This window comes from Chanodichthys erythropterus, chromosome 15 (assembly GCF_024489055.1).
Source record: "Chanodichthys erythropterus isolate Z2021 chromosome 15, ASM2448905v1, whole genome shotgun sequence".
In the NCBI taxonomy this organism is placed as follows: Eukaryota; Metazoa; Chordata; class Actinopteri; order Cypriniformes; family Xenocyprididae; genus Chanodichthys; species Chanodichthys erythropterus.
In genome coordinates, this window is record NC_090235.1 from 1373421 (window position 1) to 1392295 (window position 18875).

Below are 18875 nucleotides of genomic sequence, written 5' to 3' on the forward strand. Positions count from 1 at the left end.
CTTTGAAAAGTAAGATGGATAGGCCTTATTTCACCCGTTCAACGTATCTTCTCTCACCGTAGGTTCACCCGTAGAGCCCATTGGCGAAGAGGTGTCACGTGACTACATTGAGCCAATGTTCTTCTACAAAGGTGTCAGGACCTTGTCAGAAAGTGAAATAAACATTGGGAAACGGCGAGATGCAAAAAGCGACCTACTGCGACGGCTCGGCAATTTACAGTGGCTTCCCCTATCAAAGCGCAAACGGTTTAGGTTATGATGCCAATCAGCAGCAATATCTCCAGGCCCTTCATGTGGAAACTGGGTACCAGCGACCGGCCTGCTCCCTGCAGTCCCCTGGTGGTTCTGCAGCTCTTCACAAACCCAATGAAATCTCCGAGGGCTGCCAAAGGAGTAACGGCACACAAGCCCCAGTACCAGATATCCCCGATAACAACCAGCCCCCTACTGCCCCTTCCGGACCATCTTCCCCCAGTGCCCTGAACCAAATACCGAGCAATGATACCACCACCAAGAATCCTGGGCAGTCATCTCCAACGCCAGCCACAAGGAAACAAATTTTTCCGTGGATGAAGGAGTCCCGTCAGAACACAAAGCAGAAATCCTGTAGTACAATTTCAGGTGATTATGTTTAGCCTAAATAAAAAATAAAAAAAATAATAAAATAAAATGGAAACGCATACGAGCCATATTATGCATCAACGGTTAGGTATGGAGTACTCACAAATTATTTATTTATTTACTTATTTATTTATTTTGGTAGCATGATTTGTGCAATGTGTTTTTGCTTTGGAAAAAAAGCAAAAGAAAATAAGTGTCATAAATGTAGCCTATAAACACACATCTAAATGAAATTCCATATAGCTTAAGTGCTAAAAAAATCGCAGTCATTTGCACTTTTGCTCTGCCCCACTTCCGGAGCATACTATCCCACTTTTCTATACCTATTTGTAGTTAACCGGCTGCAAAGAAGTAAGCATATGTTTTCAATACAGTAATCATGTGCTTGCTTTACCAATGATATCCTGGTAGTATTACCCTATAATCTTTAAAATTATGAATAATGTACAGTGAGGTCAGTCACATACACTAACGCTTTTCGTTTTACTTTTTTGTCATCATACAGCAGAGAGCTGCGCTGGAGACAAGAGTCCCCCAGGTTCAACCGCCTCCAAGCGTGCTCGTACTGCATACACGTCTGCTCAACTCGTAGAGCTGGAGAAGGAGTTCCATTTCAACCGTTACCTCTGCCGTCCGCGACGAGTGGAAATGGCAAATCTGCTCAACCTTACGGAAAGGCAGATTAAAATATGGTTCCAGAATCGCAGGATGAAGTACAAAAAGGACCAGAAGGGGCTCGGAATGATGCCCTCTCCTGGAGCACAGTCTCCTCACAGTCCCGTTGCTCTGTCATCCGGTGGCGGAGGAGGGGGTGGGAGTGCATATTTAAGTTCAATGCATTCTCTGGTTAACAGCGTGCCCTACGACTCACCCTCTCCAGCATCATATAACAAACCCCAGCCTAATGCTTACAACCTTCCTACGTCATATCCACCTCCTCTGAATAACTGCCCGCCTCCTCAGAAGCGGTATCCGGGAACTGGCACAGCCACGCCTGAATACGACACGCATCATCTTCAAGGCAACAACAATTACGGAACGCAAGTGCATGGTAGCCCGGTTTATGTCAGTGGCGGTGGAGGCTACTCGGATTCTTTGGTAGGTATGGGGGCCTCCGTATTTGGCCTGACACACCTACCGCATCCACCTCAAGGCAATATAGACTACAACGGCGCTATCACCATGGGGAACAACCATCAGCAAGGAGCTTGCGAACCAAACCCATGCACATTCACAGACCTTACACCGCACTATTCTCAGGGAAGAATTCAGGAAGCGCCCAAACTGACGCATCTATAGTGCCGATACAGTGTATTTCTCTCCTCGTCCACGGCACACATTTGCGTCCCCGTTCTGATGGCGTTTTCTGCCACCTATTTTGTCCATATAGTTTTCCTGACGTAGCCTCAGGTGAAACGCCCTTGTTTTATGTTTAACTTTATACATATATAGAAAATAAATTAAAGTTCCTTAAAACTTATGTCATGGCATAACGGGAATATATGTAGAGCTATTTGATTTGTTTTAAGAAAATCTGAAACAGGGTATAAAAACAGTTTTATGACAGGTTTTTAAATTGGTTTTGATTTTAAAGTTTTTAAATTGTCCCTAGTCCACGGTTACTTTTCTGTTTTGCATTTTGCACTTGAGGAAGGATGCATATGAACACGATTTCTTATTCAACAAATTTATCATACAGCGTAAGCTCGTGTCTTTCAGTCCTTCAAATGTATTTATTTGTTTCCATGGACAGTAGATTGTTTGTGTTATGCCCAGACCCTTTAGATATAAAGAAATGGGTAAAAGGAAAAATGCATCCGGGGATTCTCAAGATCAGTGTGTTCGTATATTAATCAATGTGTGCGAATGTTAATCATGTCTTGCTCAAACAGTCGAAAGAGACATCAGATCAAATACTCATACTTTTTATTTGTTCGAATATTTTCACACATTCCATGCTGCTCCACTTCTGAAGAAATAAAAGAAACTAACTGACGAGCCTATGTATTTGCCTTCGTAGCAGAGTGGTTATACAACAAAAAATAAACAGATAATTGGCAATCAAAAGAATTACAATAAGCAAATCTTATGCCCAGTGGACTGATATATTATTTTTAAAAAGATGATTAAGGCATTTGGAAAAATGACACAAACAAGCTAGGTATGCATATATTTAATGGTATGCATATATGTAATGAGTGGTGAACCATCATTTCCTGCAGTCTTGCATTATGTGAAAAGTGCAAGTAATTCCATCCATTGTAACGACAGTCTCCTATAGGCCTCCAGCAGTGCCTGTGGGAGAAAAAAAGTCTTTAAAACTCTGAAATGCTCAAGCCAAGCCCTCTTTTGGGCCAATAACAGTGCAAGAAAACACAGATACTGCATAAAAGATAATTTGCCAAGTGCTATTATTGCTAAGTGCTATTATTAAATAATGCTAATAACAATAATAATAATGAACGTCTCATAAATAACTGGTCAGTTGAAATTTTGTTCAGCCATGGTCATACTATTCGAGGCAGACATACATAATTATTCCTGTTGACAAATTTAAATCTAAATAGCGACGAGTTCTTTAATATCAATATTGTTGTTTTGTAATTTCACTTTACATGAAAAGGTGATTGATCAACCTCGTTGTTGTCCCATAGACTATAGTTAACACAAGTCAATTGCTACTAAAAATAATACCAAATTTAATTTCCAGACAAACATGAGTGTTGGTAAAGAGGCAAAAAGATTTTTTTTTCACCAGCTTATATTTAGCTTATCAAATGACATGACTGTCCGATGTAATGTTATAAATCATCGCAACGCTTGTAGTTTATTGTAAAATGTCTTAAATCTATATGGCATACGTAAAACAAAGTTGATCGATTTAAGACATTAACTCAAGATGTGGTTATGGATTTCATGTGGAAAACAGGGCCATGTTTTCACCGACTGACACAAACATGTGTTAGTGCCAACTCCCAGAGTAACCTCTTTTCTACTCTTACACAGAATCATAACGATTACTTTCACACTAAGCCTTTATCACAACAAAAATGGCGAGTCCTTTTAACAATTTATGCAATATAAAAGAAAATTACTTACTCTTCGATAGCAAATTACTGCTCCTTGAAAGTAGATGTCTGACTTTAAGTCTGTTTATAGGAGAGACAAACAGAGGCAAAACTCGTAACAGAGCCTCTCGTTCCGCCAGGATTTGATTCGCATATAGAGTTAGAAGGTTTAAATGTGTTGTGGGGGCATGGCTGTCAGACCTTTGGCAAGTAAGATTGATCGCGTGTAGGCTTCTAGAACCCTTTGTTTAGTATATAAGCACTAAAACTGCAAACGACTCGTTTCCCTAAAGTTTAAACACAATTCGCATATATTCATCAAAAAAAAAAAAAACTTTTTCAAAGTTTTGCTTCACAGAAAGTCTCCTCCCTGTGTAAAACGAAATCATTAACAAAATTACTTTTAGCTGAAACTTAATACAAAAGTTCTATACTGAACGTCAAATATTCTGTAGACTGTTAAAATAGGTCAAATTAAGTTCTGTTTAAATTTACATACATTGATTTAGCAAACGCTTTTATCAAAAAGCGACTACAAATGAAGAATACCATGAAGTAATTGATCACAGAGCCATCAATATTCAAAGTAGACTATATAATGTAAGGTCTAGTAGAAGCTAGATTAGAACAAGCGAGAACAGAGGTTGTATGTGATATTAAATGTTTACTTACTCTAATCCTCATTGTTCAAACATAACGGGTATGCTCCGTAAAAAAAAAAGCTTCTAGTAGCCTATCTGAAAACATCTGGTATCAGGAAGCGTTTTACTTCAAATGTTTACTGAGAACGACGTAGAGAGCATAATTAAATATACAGACTTTGAATTAGCATTTATTCTTGCACGGTATTATATAAATAATTTGATAGATTAATAATGTATTTTAGAATATATTTCAGTGCGATCATCTACCTTTCACAATGTTCTGTAAGTATAGTTGTTTTATGAAGCTGTAGGTTTTTGTCTAACCAGTGTATCATAAGAATCGATAGGCGGAACGTTACGTCAATAGATTTGGGTGGAGGAGGGGTATGTGTGATTCCAATGCATTTTCAGGTCACATGAGATGAAAACAAAATTCCTCTGTTAGGAGCAGGCGTAACTTATTTGGCTAATGTATTGGAGCAAGACTGATCCCCTTACTTTATTTTTGACATGAATACACAGAAACAATGCACGTGCAGCAGGGGAAGGGAGACTCTAATTCTTATACGCACCGGCGACCGGTTTTGAGTCTGACTAGAAAATTTCTGGGCCTTTGCCGTCTTTAGCGAACACTATGACACCGATGTACTACATATCAGCAGTGACCTCCCTCTTGAGAGAGGAGTTGCTCGAGGAAGTTCTTCGGATCGATCTGTCAAGCTGGATCCTTTTGAATAAACCCCAAACTGCCATTGGGTAGAGGTAATCATGTGACATGACTTTCCAGTCTCTATTGTCAATAGTAAGCGGTCCACATATGTCATAATTAGTTATTAAAATACATAGTTTAAATGTTTTTGTTTTCTTTACACTCTGCATAACTTATTTGAGAGCGAAAAATCATAGACCTTAACGAAACCAAACTTTCCCTGCGCTTTCGGGGCAAGAGGGAACAGGTTTACAATGAATTACGAGTTTGAGCGAGAGACGGGTTTCATCAATAGTCGGCCATCGCTAGCGGAGTGCCTTACTTCTTTCCCCCCTGTTGACGACTCATTTCAGAAGTCATCAATCAAAAGCTCAGCGCTCACGAACCCTCACCCTCTTATCCTACCTCCTTTCGAACACACCATCCCAAGTTTGAGCCTCAGGAGTCAGCTAAGCCATGCAGGGCCCCGGTACAGCTTAGATGGGGGAAGCCCACTGTACGCCAATTCTCTGACAACGCAATACCCGTGGATGCGCGAAAAGAAGACCAACAAAAGAAACTGCTCTCTTACACCAACCGGCTGCTTGACTACAGCGGGAGTCATTTGCTTCTCTCCAAAAGGTGAGTTTAGGAAAACCTAACCGAAAAGAGATGGGGAGAACTAAGGTCATTTAAGGTCTGAGAGAAAAGATGAGCATCGCCATGTCCTTTGCACTATCCTCTCTCCACGCTGTTTACCTTATACAGCATATAGATGAAAATTCTGTTAAATTCTTTACTAGTTTAATTCGAATCAATAAGGTCTTTCTGATGTCTGACGTGTAATGAAGAATGATAGATTACTGTTGTGGCGCAAGGGACGCTCAGGCATACATTAGAAGATGCTGGTCGGTACCACGCACACACTGGCGATGTTTGCGGTCTACAGTGTTTTTCACAATACTATTTATTTAATAAGCTTTTTATTGTTAGCAGTTAACATTACATTCAAATTGCGAAAGACAAATACTAGGTATTGTTATGTTGTGTTGTTTGTTATCCTATAGGCCTGTATTTTTGACTATGTTGTGTTCTTTTTTGGACTAATTTTTCCAGGCTCACCCGAACTTCCCGAGGGCTGCTTGTCTAGTGGAGAAGGAGGTTCGCGCCGCCTGAGAACAGCATACACAAACACACAGCTTTTGGAGCTGGAGAAGGAATTTCACTACAACAAATACCTTTGCCGACCACGCCGTGTGGAAATAGCCGCGCTGCTCGAGCTTACGGAACGCCAAGTCAAAGTATGGTTCCAGAACCGACGGATGAAACATAAACGCCAGACCCATACCAAGGACATCCATGGGGAGTTAAACAAGACAACTGTCGTGGATGATAGCGGTGCACAGAGCGATGAGGACGCCTCTATTTGTGGCCTGGTTCATGGTAAACTGGGCGTTGTAGAAGGAGAGTCGAACTCTTTTCAAAACGACCTGTCAACAGTCTCCGGGCAGCCCTGTAATGATAACGATATGCAAACGTTTGAAATGTTTTCTAACAGCTTTATGGAAAGAAGTCTGAAAGATATTCCCACTAAGCCACCTACTGCTCTAAATAAGGGGACACTAATACACAACCGATGTGCCATACTGGACAAATGCGGTTCCCCGCATGTTATGGACGCGGCTGTGCAGAACCTCAACATTTTTTCGACCGACTCACGTTTGTCTGATGCAGCTTCGCCAACACTAAACAAGACTCTGGAAAGCCAAGATGTTATACCAACGGGTTTTTATTTTTTAACGGATTAATTTACTACAGCTCATTTACAAAATGCAAACTACTGATTATCAAAGTGGATCAATGAACAAATGGAAGAATAATTCGGGAGATTTTAAAAGGTTTTATTATTATTTACAAGATGGCTGTGATAAACTGACACGATTAGGCTATCATAACATATCGAAGGTAAGCTATAAGACCTGGGCGCTGTATTCAGTAATACACACAGTATAGGCCTAATGCATAACAGAAGGAGTTTAGTATTCTTGTATTTTTGTATGTTGTCTGTTGCTTATTTTTGTAAGAATAAACACACTTTGTAAATACAACTTTCAAGACAATATTCTATTTTCAAATCAAATCAAAACACACACGCACACATAGGCTATGTTGCAACAGCAACTATTATTTATAAGTAGCCCTACGAAATGTAAACACACAATCATTACCCTTGAACCAAATTAAAATTAATAATTAGATTCAAGTCTACTGTTATGTCCGAGCAGACGATACAAAGTTTTTGTGAAGAAAAGTCACACAAAATGTGTGTGAAATGCATACCGATTTGAAAAGCTATTTTTACATTTTATTTTTCTTTTATTATGTTGAAACAGTGTTATTAGGGGCCATGGAATCAGCGCTAGTAAACTTTTTGGAGATCACTAAAATGGAGGAAAATATTTCTTTAAACTTCTGAATGAAAGGGCACTGTGTATACTTATAATTATTATAGGCCTATAGATTTGTTTTTCCTTTGCACGATGCAAATAAATATAAACTGTATAATTATTCCCACCACATGTGATATTATACTAGTATAAACTTTCCAAATGTTATATTTTAAGTCGCAAAACCGTGTTCAAATATGGCTTCTTCGCCAGAGGTGGACTCTTTGTCTCATGCTCTTTTCTCTGCTCCGCGTGGGGAAATGCCAAGGATGTTTCTTTCCATAACGAACTCATAAATCAAAGTCTTTCAGGCAAGCTGACAGCACCAAGACAATCACTGCCTGTGAAACGTCTACCCAAATAAGCGTTTTCATTCACTGTTTATCATTAAGAAGATTTTGGATCCTGAAGCATAACCCACGTGGACGGATATATAATTCATTTTTATTGGCGTTTTAACACCCCGCATTAGGATTACACAAAACACTCATAAACTACATATTTCATTGCGCGTGCCATGAGCAGTTTGTCTTAGTCTCTTTTAAGCTTTTTTTTCTTGTCCTCCTAACCTGACTGAAATATTGTGAATTGTTTATAGCCGTTATATTGAATCAACTTTTATATTAATAAAATGTATATAATATTTTTCTATTAATAAAATAGCATTATAATCATTATAATAAAAACAGCATTTTTATGTTCACATATTTCTACCCACACTTCCTTAACATCTTCCCGTTATAATGCCCCTTGAATTGACTGCAATACTTTACCTTTGTTTTTTTTTGTTTTTGTTTTATTACTTAAAATGACGGATTCACATTTTTGCTTAAATGCATTGGTTATGCAGCAGTTTTTGTGTTCTTGATACTCTGGCTTGCTACAAAAAGAAGGAAATGGCTTCCCTTGTTTGTAAGGTACCGTGATGGGAAAAAGAGTGTTAAGAAGAGGGGTCGAGAAATACTAGGCCGCCAGAAGCTTGTGGAAAGCGCCATTTTGAGGATTAAAAAAAAAAAAAAAACCTTGGACATCTGTAAGAAATGTCCCCTTTTCATCCACAGGGGGCGCATGTCTCCCCTGTTCCATTTGGCTAGGAGATATGAATACACTCTCTCTGATAACAAAACACATTCAGCAAAACAAACAATCCAGTTCGTTTGTATCTTATCGGATAGCCTATGGGTTTTTTTGTTTTGTTTTTTTTGCCGGATTTTGACATAAATCGCTTATAGGAGTAATAAATGTACAGTGGGCTGGCTAGCACATGGCTTTTTTATTATATAAGACTCAGCCTTATTAAATTATAAAGCATTTTAATGAAAATATTGTAAACAAAAAATACAATCAGTTCATCATTTTGATACTAACAAAAGATGATGCCTATAACAGCCTCAGAAAGCAGCGCCATTGACTCACGATATAGCTGGATAATAAACCAGAAGAAAAAAGACATTCACTTTACATTATTTCCCTGTGGTTTGGAGCTCATCTTACCTTAAGCATTTCTTCAACATATTTCTCCACAACAGTATGTTGATGCTGCCCGGACGTTGTCTGTGAGACACTTGCTCCTCTGCCAGCGAATCCATCCTTTCAATGGGGGTTAAGGTGGGCCTACGTCACGTTGATCGACAAGAGGTCGGCATTTACATAAGTCTGGTCTTTAACGACAACCTGTCAGCGCAAGGCCACTTAAGATCAAGATGAGACAGAACAACTGATCACTGGCTGACCCAGCCCACGTGACTGTCACTGGTCATTCATATCACTAGTGCGCAGACACCCCCCAATCCACGACTGATTGAAGGAGGCAGAAGGGTGGCTCGGCTCAACCCCGGGTGAGTGGTGAGACGTTAATCAGTCCCCGGGCCCAAAGATCTGTCAGTGTGGCAGCCACGCACAGAGACGCCCTGGAAGATGCTACAATGAGCACATTCTTAGATTTCTCGGCCATAAGTGGTGGTGGAGACGGAGGTGGTGGAGGCTCGTGCTCAGTCAGAACGTTCCATGGCGACCACGGACTTTCAACATTCCAATCATCGTGTGCTGTTAGGGTAAATAGCTGCAGTGGAGACGAGCGGTTCATGTCCAGTAGATCATCACAAGACGCAATTAACCCTCAGCCACATCAAGCCGGCTCGTACCAGTCCCCTGGGACTCTGTCAATTACCTACAGCGCCCATCCAAGTTACGGGACTCAAAGTTTTTGCTCCGGATACAGTCACTATGCCCTAAATCAGGATGTGGACTCGTCTGTGAGCTTTCCCCAGTGCGGCCCTTTAGTTTACTCTGGAAATATTTCCTCCACGGTTGTGCAGCACCGTCACCATCGCCATGGTTACAGTAGCGGAAACGTTCACCTCCATGGCCAGTTCCAGTACGCCTCAGCCACATATGGTAATAGTCCGGATCAGGCAAACCTTACGTTTGTGGCGGGCTGCTCAAATCCGCTATCCCCTCTGCATGTGGCTCATCACGATGCTTGTTGTTCACCTCTATCAGATGGTGTGTCCACAGGGCAGACATTTGACTGGATGAAGGTTAAACGGAACCCGCCAAAAACAGGTGAGTGGCTGGAGTAGTTCACATGTCAAGTTTTTTTTTTTTTACATGTCATTTTTCCCTTGATAGTACATGCTACAGTCTAAAAAGAAAAGTACTTTACCCTGGTTGTGTAAATATGACTGAGGGACTGATATGACATAAGTCAAGATTATGCATGCACACTCATTTATTCATCTATTTATCGTCTCTCTTCAGGGAAAGCTGGAGAATATGGATTTGGTGGGCAGCCAAACACTGTACGCACCAATTTTACCACAAAACAGCTGACAGAGCTTGAAAAGGAGTTTCATTTCAATAAGTACTTGACTCGCGCGAGGCGTGTGGAGATCGCGGCTGCGCTTCAATTGAACGAGACTCAGGTGAAGATTTGGTTCCAAAATCGCCGTATGAAGCAAAAGAAACGCGAAAAGGAAGGTCTTTTGCCCAAATCTCCGTCCGAACTGAAGGATGGTCTCGAAAAAACCGAGGATGCATCCGAAAAGTCGCTCTCCACTCCATCCACGCCCTCTCCCACTTCCCCGACTGTTGATGCCTACTCCTCGAATTAAACGGCTCTCACGTTTGTTCTGCCAACCTGTTATTGCAGAACTGTTAGTTACTCTCCTTTCAAGGTCATTGTCAAAATCATCATGTGACATACAGTGTCATACAGAGACCATTGCACAATTTTGTTTCGACCTGGACCATTTTGACTACTCAGTGTATTTACCTGTGCTACGTTGTGTTGTTGTGAAATGACTGTTAATAGTTTTGGGCACCTTGTCAAGCACCTAGATAGAACAAGTGGATTGTGCATTTTCGTACACAGTAATAGCAAATGCTGCACTTTTACACACGTCTTTGTTTGGACTTGTACACCACTTGTCAAATGCCTACCTCAAGAACCAAAAGAAATAGTGCAATATATTTAAGTAATGTATTATTAAGAGAGATTAATCAATTGTTACTCTCGTCAAAGGCTTGTTTGAAGATACTGACAACTTTTCTGGACCGTGCATATTGTTTAACTCTGATGTTGTAAATGTGTTGTGAGTTTTGCAACATGATGCGCAGTTTTTTTTTTTTTTTAAGTTGACGTTGGTCATACTGAGTTTTATCAGTCGGAGATGAAAGCACTAATCTCCATTAGTAACATGCTTTAGAAAAAGATCAAGATACGGGTGAAATAAATGTGTGAATTAAAAATGCTCTTAATTACAATTTATTTGAACACTTGTCCTTTACTCTTGATTCTGCTAATGCCTGTTATAACCTGCACACAGCCACATTTAACTCACAGAAACATTACTGGCAATGTTTGGGTCATCGATTGATTTTCATAGTCCTAATCTACCAAAAGATCACTCCGGCTCCGTAACTGATGTATGCGTGCGCGCGTTGTTTCTTCCTCGGGGAAAAAGATATTGGCACATGGTAAGCATGTTTATCCAAGAAAGAAGATGCGCAATGCTGTCATCGTCATTCGTGATGACAACCCTATTGACCTGTTAGTTTATCGAAGGGAAACGAAGGACAAGAGAAAGAGAGAGAAAAAAAACATGAACATCGATTAAATCATCTCAGCAACTATCGACAAGAATGAGTCGGTCTGAGCCCATCCGTGTTGATGACGTGCGATTCCTCATATCACACATATCAGTTTTGCTTACAGAGTGTCGAGTGAAGCAGTAACAGAGCAATATAAGGAACAAAAAGTCTGAACAACAGATCGGAAGGCCGAACATGTTCAAGTCCCCCCTCATACACACACGCACGTTGGGGTTTCATGTTTTATGGGGACATTTCGTAGGTGTACTGTAAAAACTGTAAGTTCTATCCCCTAGCCCTAAACCTATCACAGAAAACTTTCTGCATTTTTAGTTGCTCAGTAAACATAATTTTGTATGATTTATAAGCTGTTTTCCTTTCATCTTTGTGGTAAAATAACGTGTACCTGACCCACACACACACACACACAACTATAAAGGCAGGAACAAACAATTGCCCAGGGCACAGAAAATATCACGGATCACTTGACAAACTGTCTGTATAAAAACACCCTACATGTTTCATTTAGTTAACTTATTTACTTCCTTGAGATTTTTCTTCAGTACGCACACACCGGTCTTGATTGAGCTTCACCTTTACCTTAAATCGACCTGCACATGAGGGTTGAGTGTGAGTCCGTGTGGAGCCTTATATCTTCTGGTCCGGTTGGGTAAGTTCTTCTTCGACGTATGTTTGTAGATGTTTAAAACAATATGTATTTTCTTGACTAAAACACTGTTAAGTAATAGTATACAGTTTAATAATGTTAAATGAGAGAGACCTTTTCCATTCAACTTTATGAATAAGATTTTGCTGTAAATTATGGGACATTGGGCACACCTGTGAACGCGCTAAAAAAATACTTTGCACTGTTATCGATTTTATTTGTCCTAATGCCGAAGTTATTAAAAGTCAATTATATAACACAAAAATATGGCCATTTTTGCCATTTTTATGCATTTAACAATATTAATATTAAATATGCATTGTTACATCGAGTTAAATTTCATAATGTTACAAAGTTTTCCAAATAATTTGATCAAAATAACCATAAAAATGAACATTTGACAAATAGGCCTAATTTACAATTATATGAAACAAAAAGCAACAATACAAAAGCAAAGCAAACATACAAAACAAAAAATTGAGGAAATAAACCCAAGTCAATTTAAAGTCAAGTGGTCTCCGTGATTTGATTTGAAAGTCTTCCTGTCGCATCTCTAATTGCCAGACTTAAGCAGGTTCGTGACTGTGAAAACATAAATGCGATTATATTCTTTGGCGTTTAGCCACGCAAATATAACATAACATACGGGATCCAAAAAAAGTAAGAAACGTTTGTGTTATCTTCGTAGCCTATATATATATATATATATATATATATATATATATATATATATATATATATATATATATATATATATATATATATATATATATATATATATATATATATATATATATATATATATTCATGTTTTGTGATAGGCCTATGTAAACGTTATTTTTGCGTGTTTTTTTTTTTTAAGACTGATAAAGGATTGAAAACTGAAATACGTTAATGAAATGTTTATTACAATGAGACGATTATTATTATTATTAATAAAGTGATATATTTATTTATTCATTGAGTTATTTACGGTGACAATTATAAGGGAATTACAGATCTATTGAAACTTTTAAATTAAACTATTAGATTAGCCTATTACATTTAGTTATTAAACAAAAACTAACAAAAGAGAACTAACAAAAAAAACTAACAAGAGCAAATGAACGAAATAGAGCGTTCGTGAAAATAGAATATAAATGAAAAATAAAACTAGAACTCACTTCTATTCACCATCCCATAGTAATAATAGTAATAATAATGTTTATGTTTTGTAAAAAAATATATTATTGTATTAAAAATGTATTCTTTCACGTACATAATTATTTTAAAGAATAATTGTTGCGGAATTGCATTAAATGCTGACCTGACCCTCGAAAGAAAACCCCGGGATCATTTAACATATTTTGTTTAGTGAGAGATAAAATTATTGATATCTTCACATTAAGTGTGCTCTATCATACCATATCATATTATATTCATATTCTATATCACGTGATGTATATCTTTATATCGAAGGAACTCAAATTTACCAAAAATCATGACATGCAATTCTCTTCTATATATGGCTTAATTCATGACAATCAATAAATGTACCTAGGCCCTATATATAATATTTAATCTACCTATATAAACACTCTCCTTTTTTAATGAAATATATGCCAATTAAAATTCACTTCTATCGGACTGAAAATGAAAATAAAGATTTTATGTAGGTGGCTGACCGTTGAATTTGCTTGTTCTGTGAAATAAACTATAACAACACTGCAACACATTTACTGAACACATTGATATCACATGTTTCCTACTGTCTTTTTCTTTGTCTGTGTTTGAGCATGTTGCTGAAGTAAGAACACCTGTTGGTCACTTTGATTATTATGTAGCATGGTCATCTAATGCGCTGTTGCGGTTCTGATGGTAACAACTAGTATCTTGATTCTAAAATGCATTCTTTTAAAAACTATTGCTCTAAACCCCAAAAATGTGCTATAGTTTTTGGTTGCTTGTTTGGTTTATTAAAAGTTACTTTTTCAATCAGTTCTATTATTTTCTCTAATTTTTTGGGGTAAATATATATTAATTAATTTACCCACTCTGCAAGTATGAGCCAAAATTTCTAAATCATTTAGTTTTTATCCTGTTTGACTGTTAACTGGTGTAAACACAAGGCAAAATTGAATAATCAAGACTGAAATCTTTCATTTTCCTGGTGTGACTTCACTCTTTCTGACTCTTAAGGCAACATACTTTGTCAGAAATAACCAAGCCAGCAAAACAAACTAATCCTAACCTAATTTAAATGGTATTAAGCATAACACACACAGAGACACTCCAAAAAAATACATGCTTAGCAACACACATATATAGGTAAAATGCACTTACTGTTACTGTTATTTTATTTACACAAAGCTAAGAAATACTGGGTCTGCAATGCATGAAAAGATTTTCTTGTCTCTGTTATTTTCATTATGTTAACAAAGAATGACATCTTTTTCCAAGACAAGCATGATAAGGAAGGAATTGAAATAAAATATTTAAAAAAATTTGATAGTTGTTTTACGAGGATTACATGCTTAAACAGTGCTTGTGCTACTTAAAGTTCAAAAGAATACGAAAACATCTCCAAATGTCCAGCTGATAATGGAACTGGACCGCACATGTAGAATGCAATGTACAAGACATGTTGTCTCAGGTTATAAAAAGACCCTCACTTATCCACAGTCTTTCTTTGTTTTCTTGTGATTATGTAGTCAACCGTCCTTTCAGTAAAACAAACTGTACTGTAATGATAACACAAACAGACTATATATCAAATTTCACTCTCATTGTCATACATGAAGCCTATAATTTTGCCTAAAATTGAGGAGAGCAAAGCTGATATCAGAAGAACATTACAGAGGGGTGTTCAAGCGAGAATCAGATAGAAAAAGAGGAAGAAATGGGGGGTAGAGAGAGGCAGACAGAGTAAAAAGGACAGAAAGAGAGAGGTCCATCCATCACACTGTCTTAACCTCAGAGTGACCCCAGCCTGGCAGCCAATGAGGCACCTCTCGTCTGTGCAGGAGATCGGGTAACCGTGGAGATGGACTGAACGTTTTAGCATGCTCTTTTTGTGCGATCTGTCAACACCTCCCAGAACGACTCACTACAACTTAACTGATGTGAGTGCCACTACTTGATTGACTGGTTCCACAATAACTTAAATACACAAAGCATCTTAGATTATATCCATATATGGACACAACCATTTATATGAGGGAAAAAAGCACACACAAACTAATATATATTCATTTTAGAATATTTCTTATCTGAAAGGTTCAAGCTCAAACTGATCATAACTTTAGGAATAAACTTGTTTGATGATTTTTTTATGTATGTCAAGAATATTTGTAGGGCAAAAGTTTGAGTCATATGCCTGAGGCTGTTGCTGAAAGGAGTAGTCATGAATTGACAATTATCAAAATTATCTGAATTACAGCCTCCTGATTTTTAAAACTATACACAACTTTTGAAGTCAAAATTCCACAGAGCTTTCAAAATGTGTTTGAAGGAGCTTTTACAAGTTCATGTTTGCCACATATGGATAAACAACTTTAGGAAACAAAAAAAGAGGGAAACAAAAAGGATAGGTGATGAAATGTGGGGAAAATTTCCATAGTCAGTTTTTCCCTACAAGCAAAACCGAGGTTCATCAGATAATACTGATTCTGTTTCAAGTTCAGCTCACCTGCACCAATTAGCCCTGAGGAAACAGTCTTCCTCCCTTGCAAAGCATTCACACACATACACAAGACATACACAAGATCAAAATGAAAAATGACGCTCACATGCCTTTTGACAGGCCAACCATTTAAACATTGTCTAAGTGGATTTGGTGCAATTTGTCCTCTATGTGACAAATTGATGGTTTCTTTTTTTTTTTTTTTTTTTGCTGTCATACGTATATAGGGATATGAAGGTTTCAGCTATCAGAAGAGTAAATGTAATCAATCCATTTACGAGCATATGCTTTTTCAAGAGTCCTTATATATTAAGGACTAATGAATAAATATATACTGTATAGGCTTAGGTAAGCTTCAGGAATTTTTTTTTTTTTTTTTGTTCCATAAGGTCATATAAAAAAAATTTGAAGACCAGTAAAATGATGGTCAGTTATGCTCATTTTTAAGGTATGGTCTTCAATGACAAGAATGACTGTAGGGCTCGAGCTACGTTAGTGTTATCATTTGTACATCATGGTTTTTAACAACTGTTTCTCTGCTCCCTGTTAATGCCAACAATAGTCACACTGATAGTGTCTGAGTAATAATGATATTCTTGTACTCAGAAGAATGGAAATGCAGCCCGGGGTGGCTATGACACTCAACTATGTTTATGAACTGAAATATCATGTCTTTTCACACGCCCACTCACTCTCACTCTAAATGTCATTTACAAAAAAGAGAAATGCAAAGATAGACAAGCTGTCAGACATCTACAGTGAAGCTATGCAAGGGTAATTATTGTCTGTCCCCTCTAGGCAAAGTCAAGTCATACACGATACACACCTGCATGAGACCGGAATGAAATGCAAACTACATCTCCCACAAGGCAATAGGTGTTCATAGCTGACTGGATGGCTTGGATATGATGGACAGGTTTCTAAGCTGAATCATCACCAGGTGCTGATCTAGACTTGAAAGACAGGACATAGAGAGACATTAAACTGGTTAAGTCTTACAAGTTCAGCTATTATAGACAAGTGGATAATAAGATAAAAAAATGGATTCTTAAAGGGATAGTTCACCCCATAAATTATAATTCTTTCATAATTTACTGCCCCTCATGTCATTACAAATCTGTATGATTTTAGTTTTTCTGTATAACACACAAGAAGATATTCTGATAAATATTTTAACTGTTTTGTCTATACAATGAGAGTCAAACATCATTGGACCTCACTGACTTTCACTGTATGGAAAAATAACACTGAGATATTTTTTTTAAATCTTACTTGCGTTTGATAGAAGAAGTAAAGTCATATGGGTTTGGGACAACATGCATGAGTAAATTATGACAAATTTCAGTTTTAGATGAACTATCTTTTTAAGTCTTTTAAAATCTTTGTATTTACAGTAGTAAATATAGCTTGTGATATTTTTTAGCCAGTTGACCACCATGATCCTCAGAATATATGCCTAATGACAATATAAGTTATCAACTGTTGAGAGGTCTGCGATTAATAGAAATCCTCTGGCAGTTCCTTCCCTCACTTAGTTATAGGCTAAATTCTAGTGGCATTTAATCTTACAGACAAATACCTCATCATGAAGATGAGCAAGCTAGAAATGCTCTTCTGCTGTTTTGTTTAGTGTTGGACCAGAAAGACTCAGTAGGCTCCTCGTTTTTAAATACTTTGCATAGACAGCCTAGGTCTATTTGCAGATCCTGACCTCTTTGGGCTTTTAGGCTCACACCTGTGCACTATTATCTCCCCACATTATAATTTGTGCAACAGTGGCTAAGTGATTCCCGGTACAAGCGAGCATTTAATGACAGAGCTGTCTTTACCCTGACCATCACTGCTGGACGTTGGCAGGGATCATTCCATCGGAGCGTGACGTGTCACCCATGTGTCTGTGTGGCCGGTGATGTGATCTTTAGTCCCCTCATGATCTATAGACTGGCATTTTGGTCGTTTAGACACCAGACCCCAGCTTGCATGCTAAACACTCTGTCAGCCAATATCCTGACAGGAACTTAACGCAGTCACGGCAATACTAAGACAGGACAGGGAGAGGCTGAAGACACAATCGCCAATAGCCAAATGGCAGCTGGCTGCTCAGAGTCAAATTATGTGAAGGAGGTCAAAAAAAAAAAAAAACTTCAGAAAGTCCGTTCAAACAACATATTGTTTGATAAATCTATTAATCACTAGAGTTTAATCAAGAGATTATATTTCTACCTAAATAGGTAGAACACAGAGGGAATGTAATAATTAACATTCTTGAAGCCATTGATGACTAATTGTAGTTTTACATTTTACATTACATTTACTTCATCACAGTGCATTTACTATGGTCAAAATACACAAAACCTAATTCTTTTTTTTTTTTTGTCCCAAATGTCCCAGATTTTCAGAAATCAACTCAACTTAGTCTCTTTTTCTCTGTTTTTGTATGGTGATAAGGGTCGGAGAAACGGACAGGGTGTGTGTGTGTCCGTTTCAATACCTTTGGGACCTTCTGTCCATCCCTCCATTGACACGTCCATGGAACTGTGAAGTGATCTAAATGCGTGGAGGTGTGCGCGCACATGTCTGAGCCTTAGGTCAATAAAACCCTCATCAGGGATTCCTTGGCTCGAGCTTTTACATAAACAGCCGCTTAGTGGGATTAGCATGGTGTTAGCCTGTTAGCTTAGCGATGTAAACAGCAGTTTAATCTTTTCCCAATGTCTCAGGGGGCTGACCAAGATGACCAACATCTCATTAGGTTAGGATATTTTTTATTATCCTTAGGTCACTGGTTCACATCACGATTGAGAGGGCCTATTTTGGAAAAGCAATCAATTTGTAGTTAAACGAGAAGGTTTAGGCAGAGATATTCCCCTTACACTCCACAGCATCCTACAACATCCTGGATTCAAATCTTATCAATAATATACCTACATCAGTCATTTAAAAAAGTAAAATACATATTAATAAACATTAATGGATGTTTTTACTGC

The 18875-nt window shown here is 38.0% G+C and overlaps 3 protein-coding genes across 10 annotated transcripts in view; all 3 read left to right on the forward strand.

Annotated features, from left to right (window-relative positions):
* Positions 1 to 1939, forward strand: part of hoxa3a (homeobox A3a) — a 24805-nt gene extending 22866 nt beyond the window's left edge. For all 7 annotated transcript variants that reach the window (XM_067411726.1, XM_067411727.1, XM_067411731.1 and 4 more), the window contains 2 exons: positions 63 to 621; positions 1127 to 1939. In XM_067411726.1, the coding sequence (XP_067267827.1) occupies positions 180 to 621; positions 1127 to 1920 (1236 nt within the window). In that variant the 5' untranslated portion in view covers positions 63 to 179 and the 3' untranslated portion in view covers positions 1921 to 1939. The remainder of the gene's footprint in view (positions 1 to 62; positions 622 to 1126) is intronic.
* hoxa1a (homeobox A1a) overlaps positions 1 to 11188 on the forward strand; it is a 27604-nt gene extending 16416 nt beyond the window's left edge. The window contains exons 1-3 of one of the 2 annotated variants that reach the window (XM_067411735.1): positions 8222 to 9865; positions 9971 to 10033; positions 10229 to 11188. In XM_067411735.1, coding sequence (XP_067267836.1) covers positions 9394 to 9865; positions 9971 to 10033; positions 10229 to 10581 — 888 coding nt within the window. In that variant the 5' untranslated portion in view covers positions 8222 to 9393 and the 3' untranslated portion in view covers positions 10582 to 11188. Of the gene's footprint in view, positions 1 to 8221; positions 10034 to 10228 lie in introns of those variants that run through there. The other variant, XM_067411734.1, reaches the window with a different exon arrangement.
* Positions 5281 to 8090, forward strand: LOC137037609 (homeobox protein Hox-A2a-like). Its single transcript, XM_067411732.1, has 2 exons — positions 5281 to 5663; positions 6138 to 8090. Exons 1-2 carry the CDS (start codon positions 5297 to 5299, stop codon positions 6827 to 6829), a joined length of 1059 nt encoding a protein of 352 aa, XP_067267833.1. The 5' UTR covers positions 5281 to 5296; the 3' UTR covers positions 6830 to 8090.
* Positions 11189 to 18875: the final 7687 nt, after the last annotated feature.

What these genes read in the sequence shown, in the direction of transcription:
- LOC137037609 (XM_067411732.1), top strand. Translation starts at nt 5,297, where the DNA reads ATGAATTACGAGTTTGAGCGAGAGACGGGTTTCATCAATAGTCGGCCA. An exon ending in CATTTGCTTCTCTCCAAAAG is followed by an intron (nt 5,664 to 6,137) that starts GTGAGTTTAGGA and finishes TAATTTTTCCAG; the next exon opens with GCTCACCCGAACTTCCCGAG.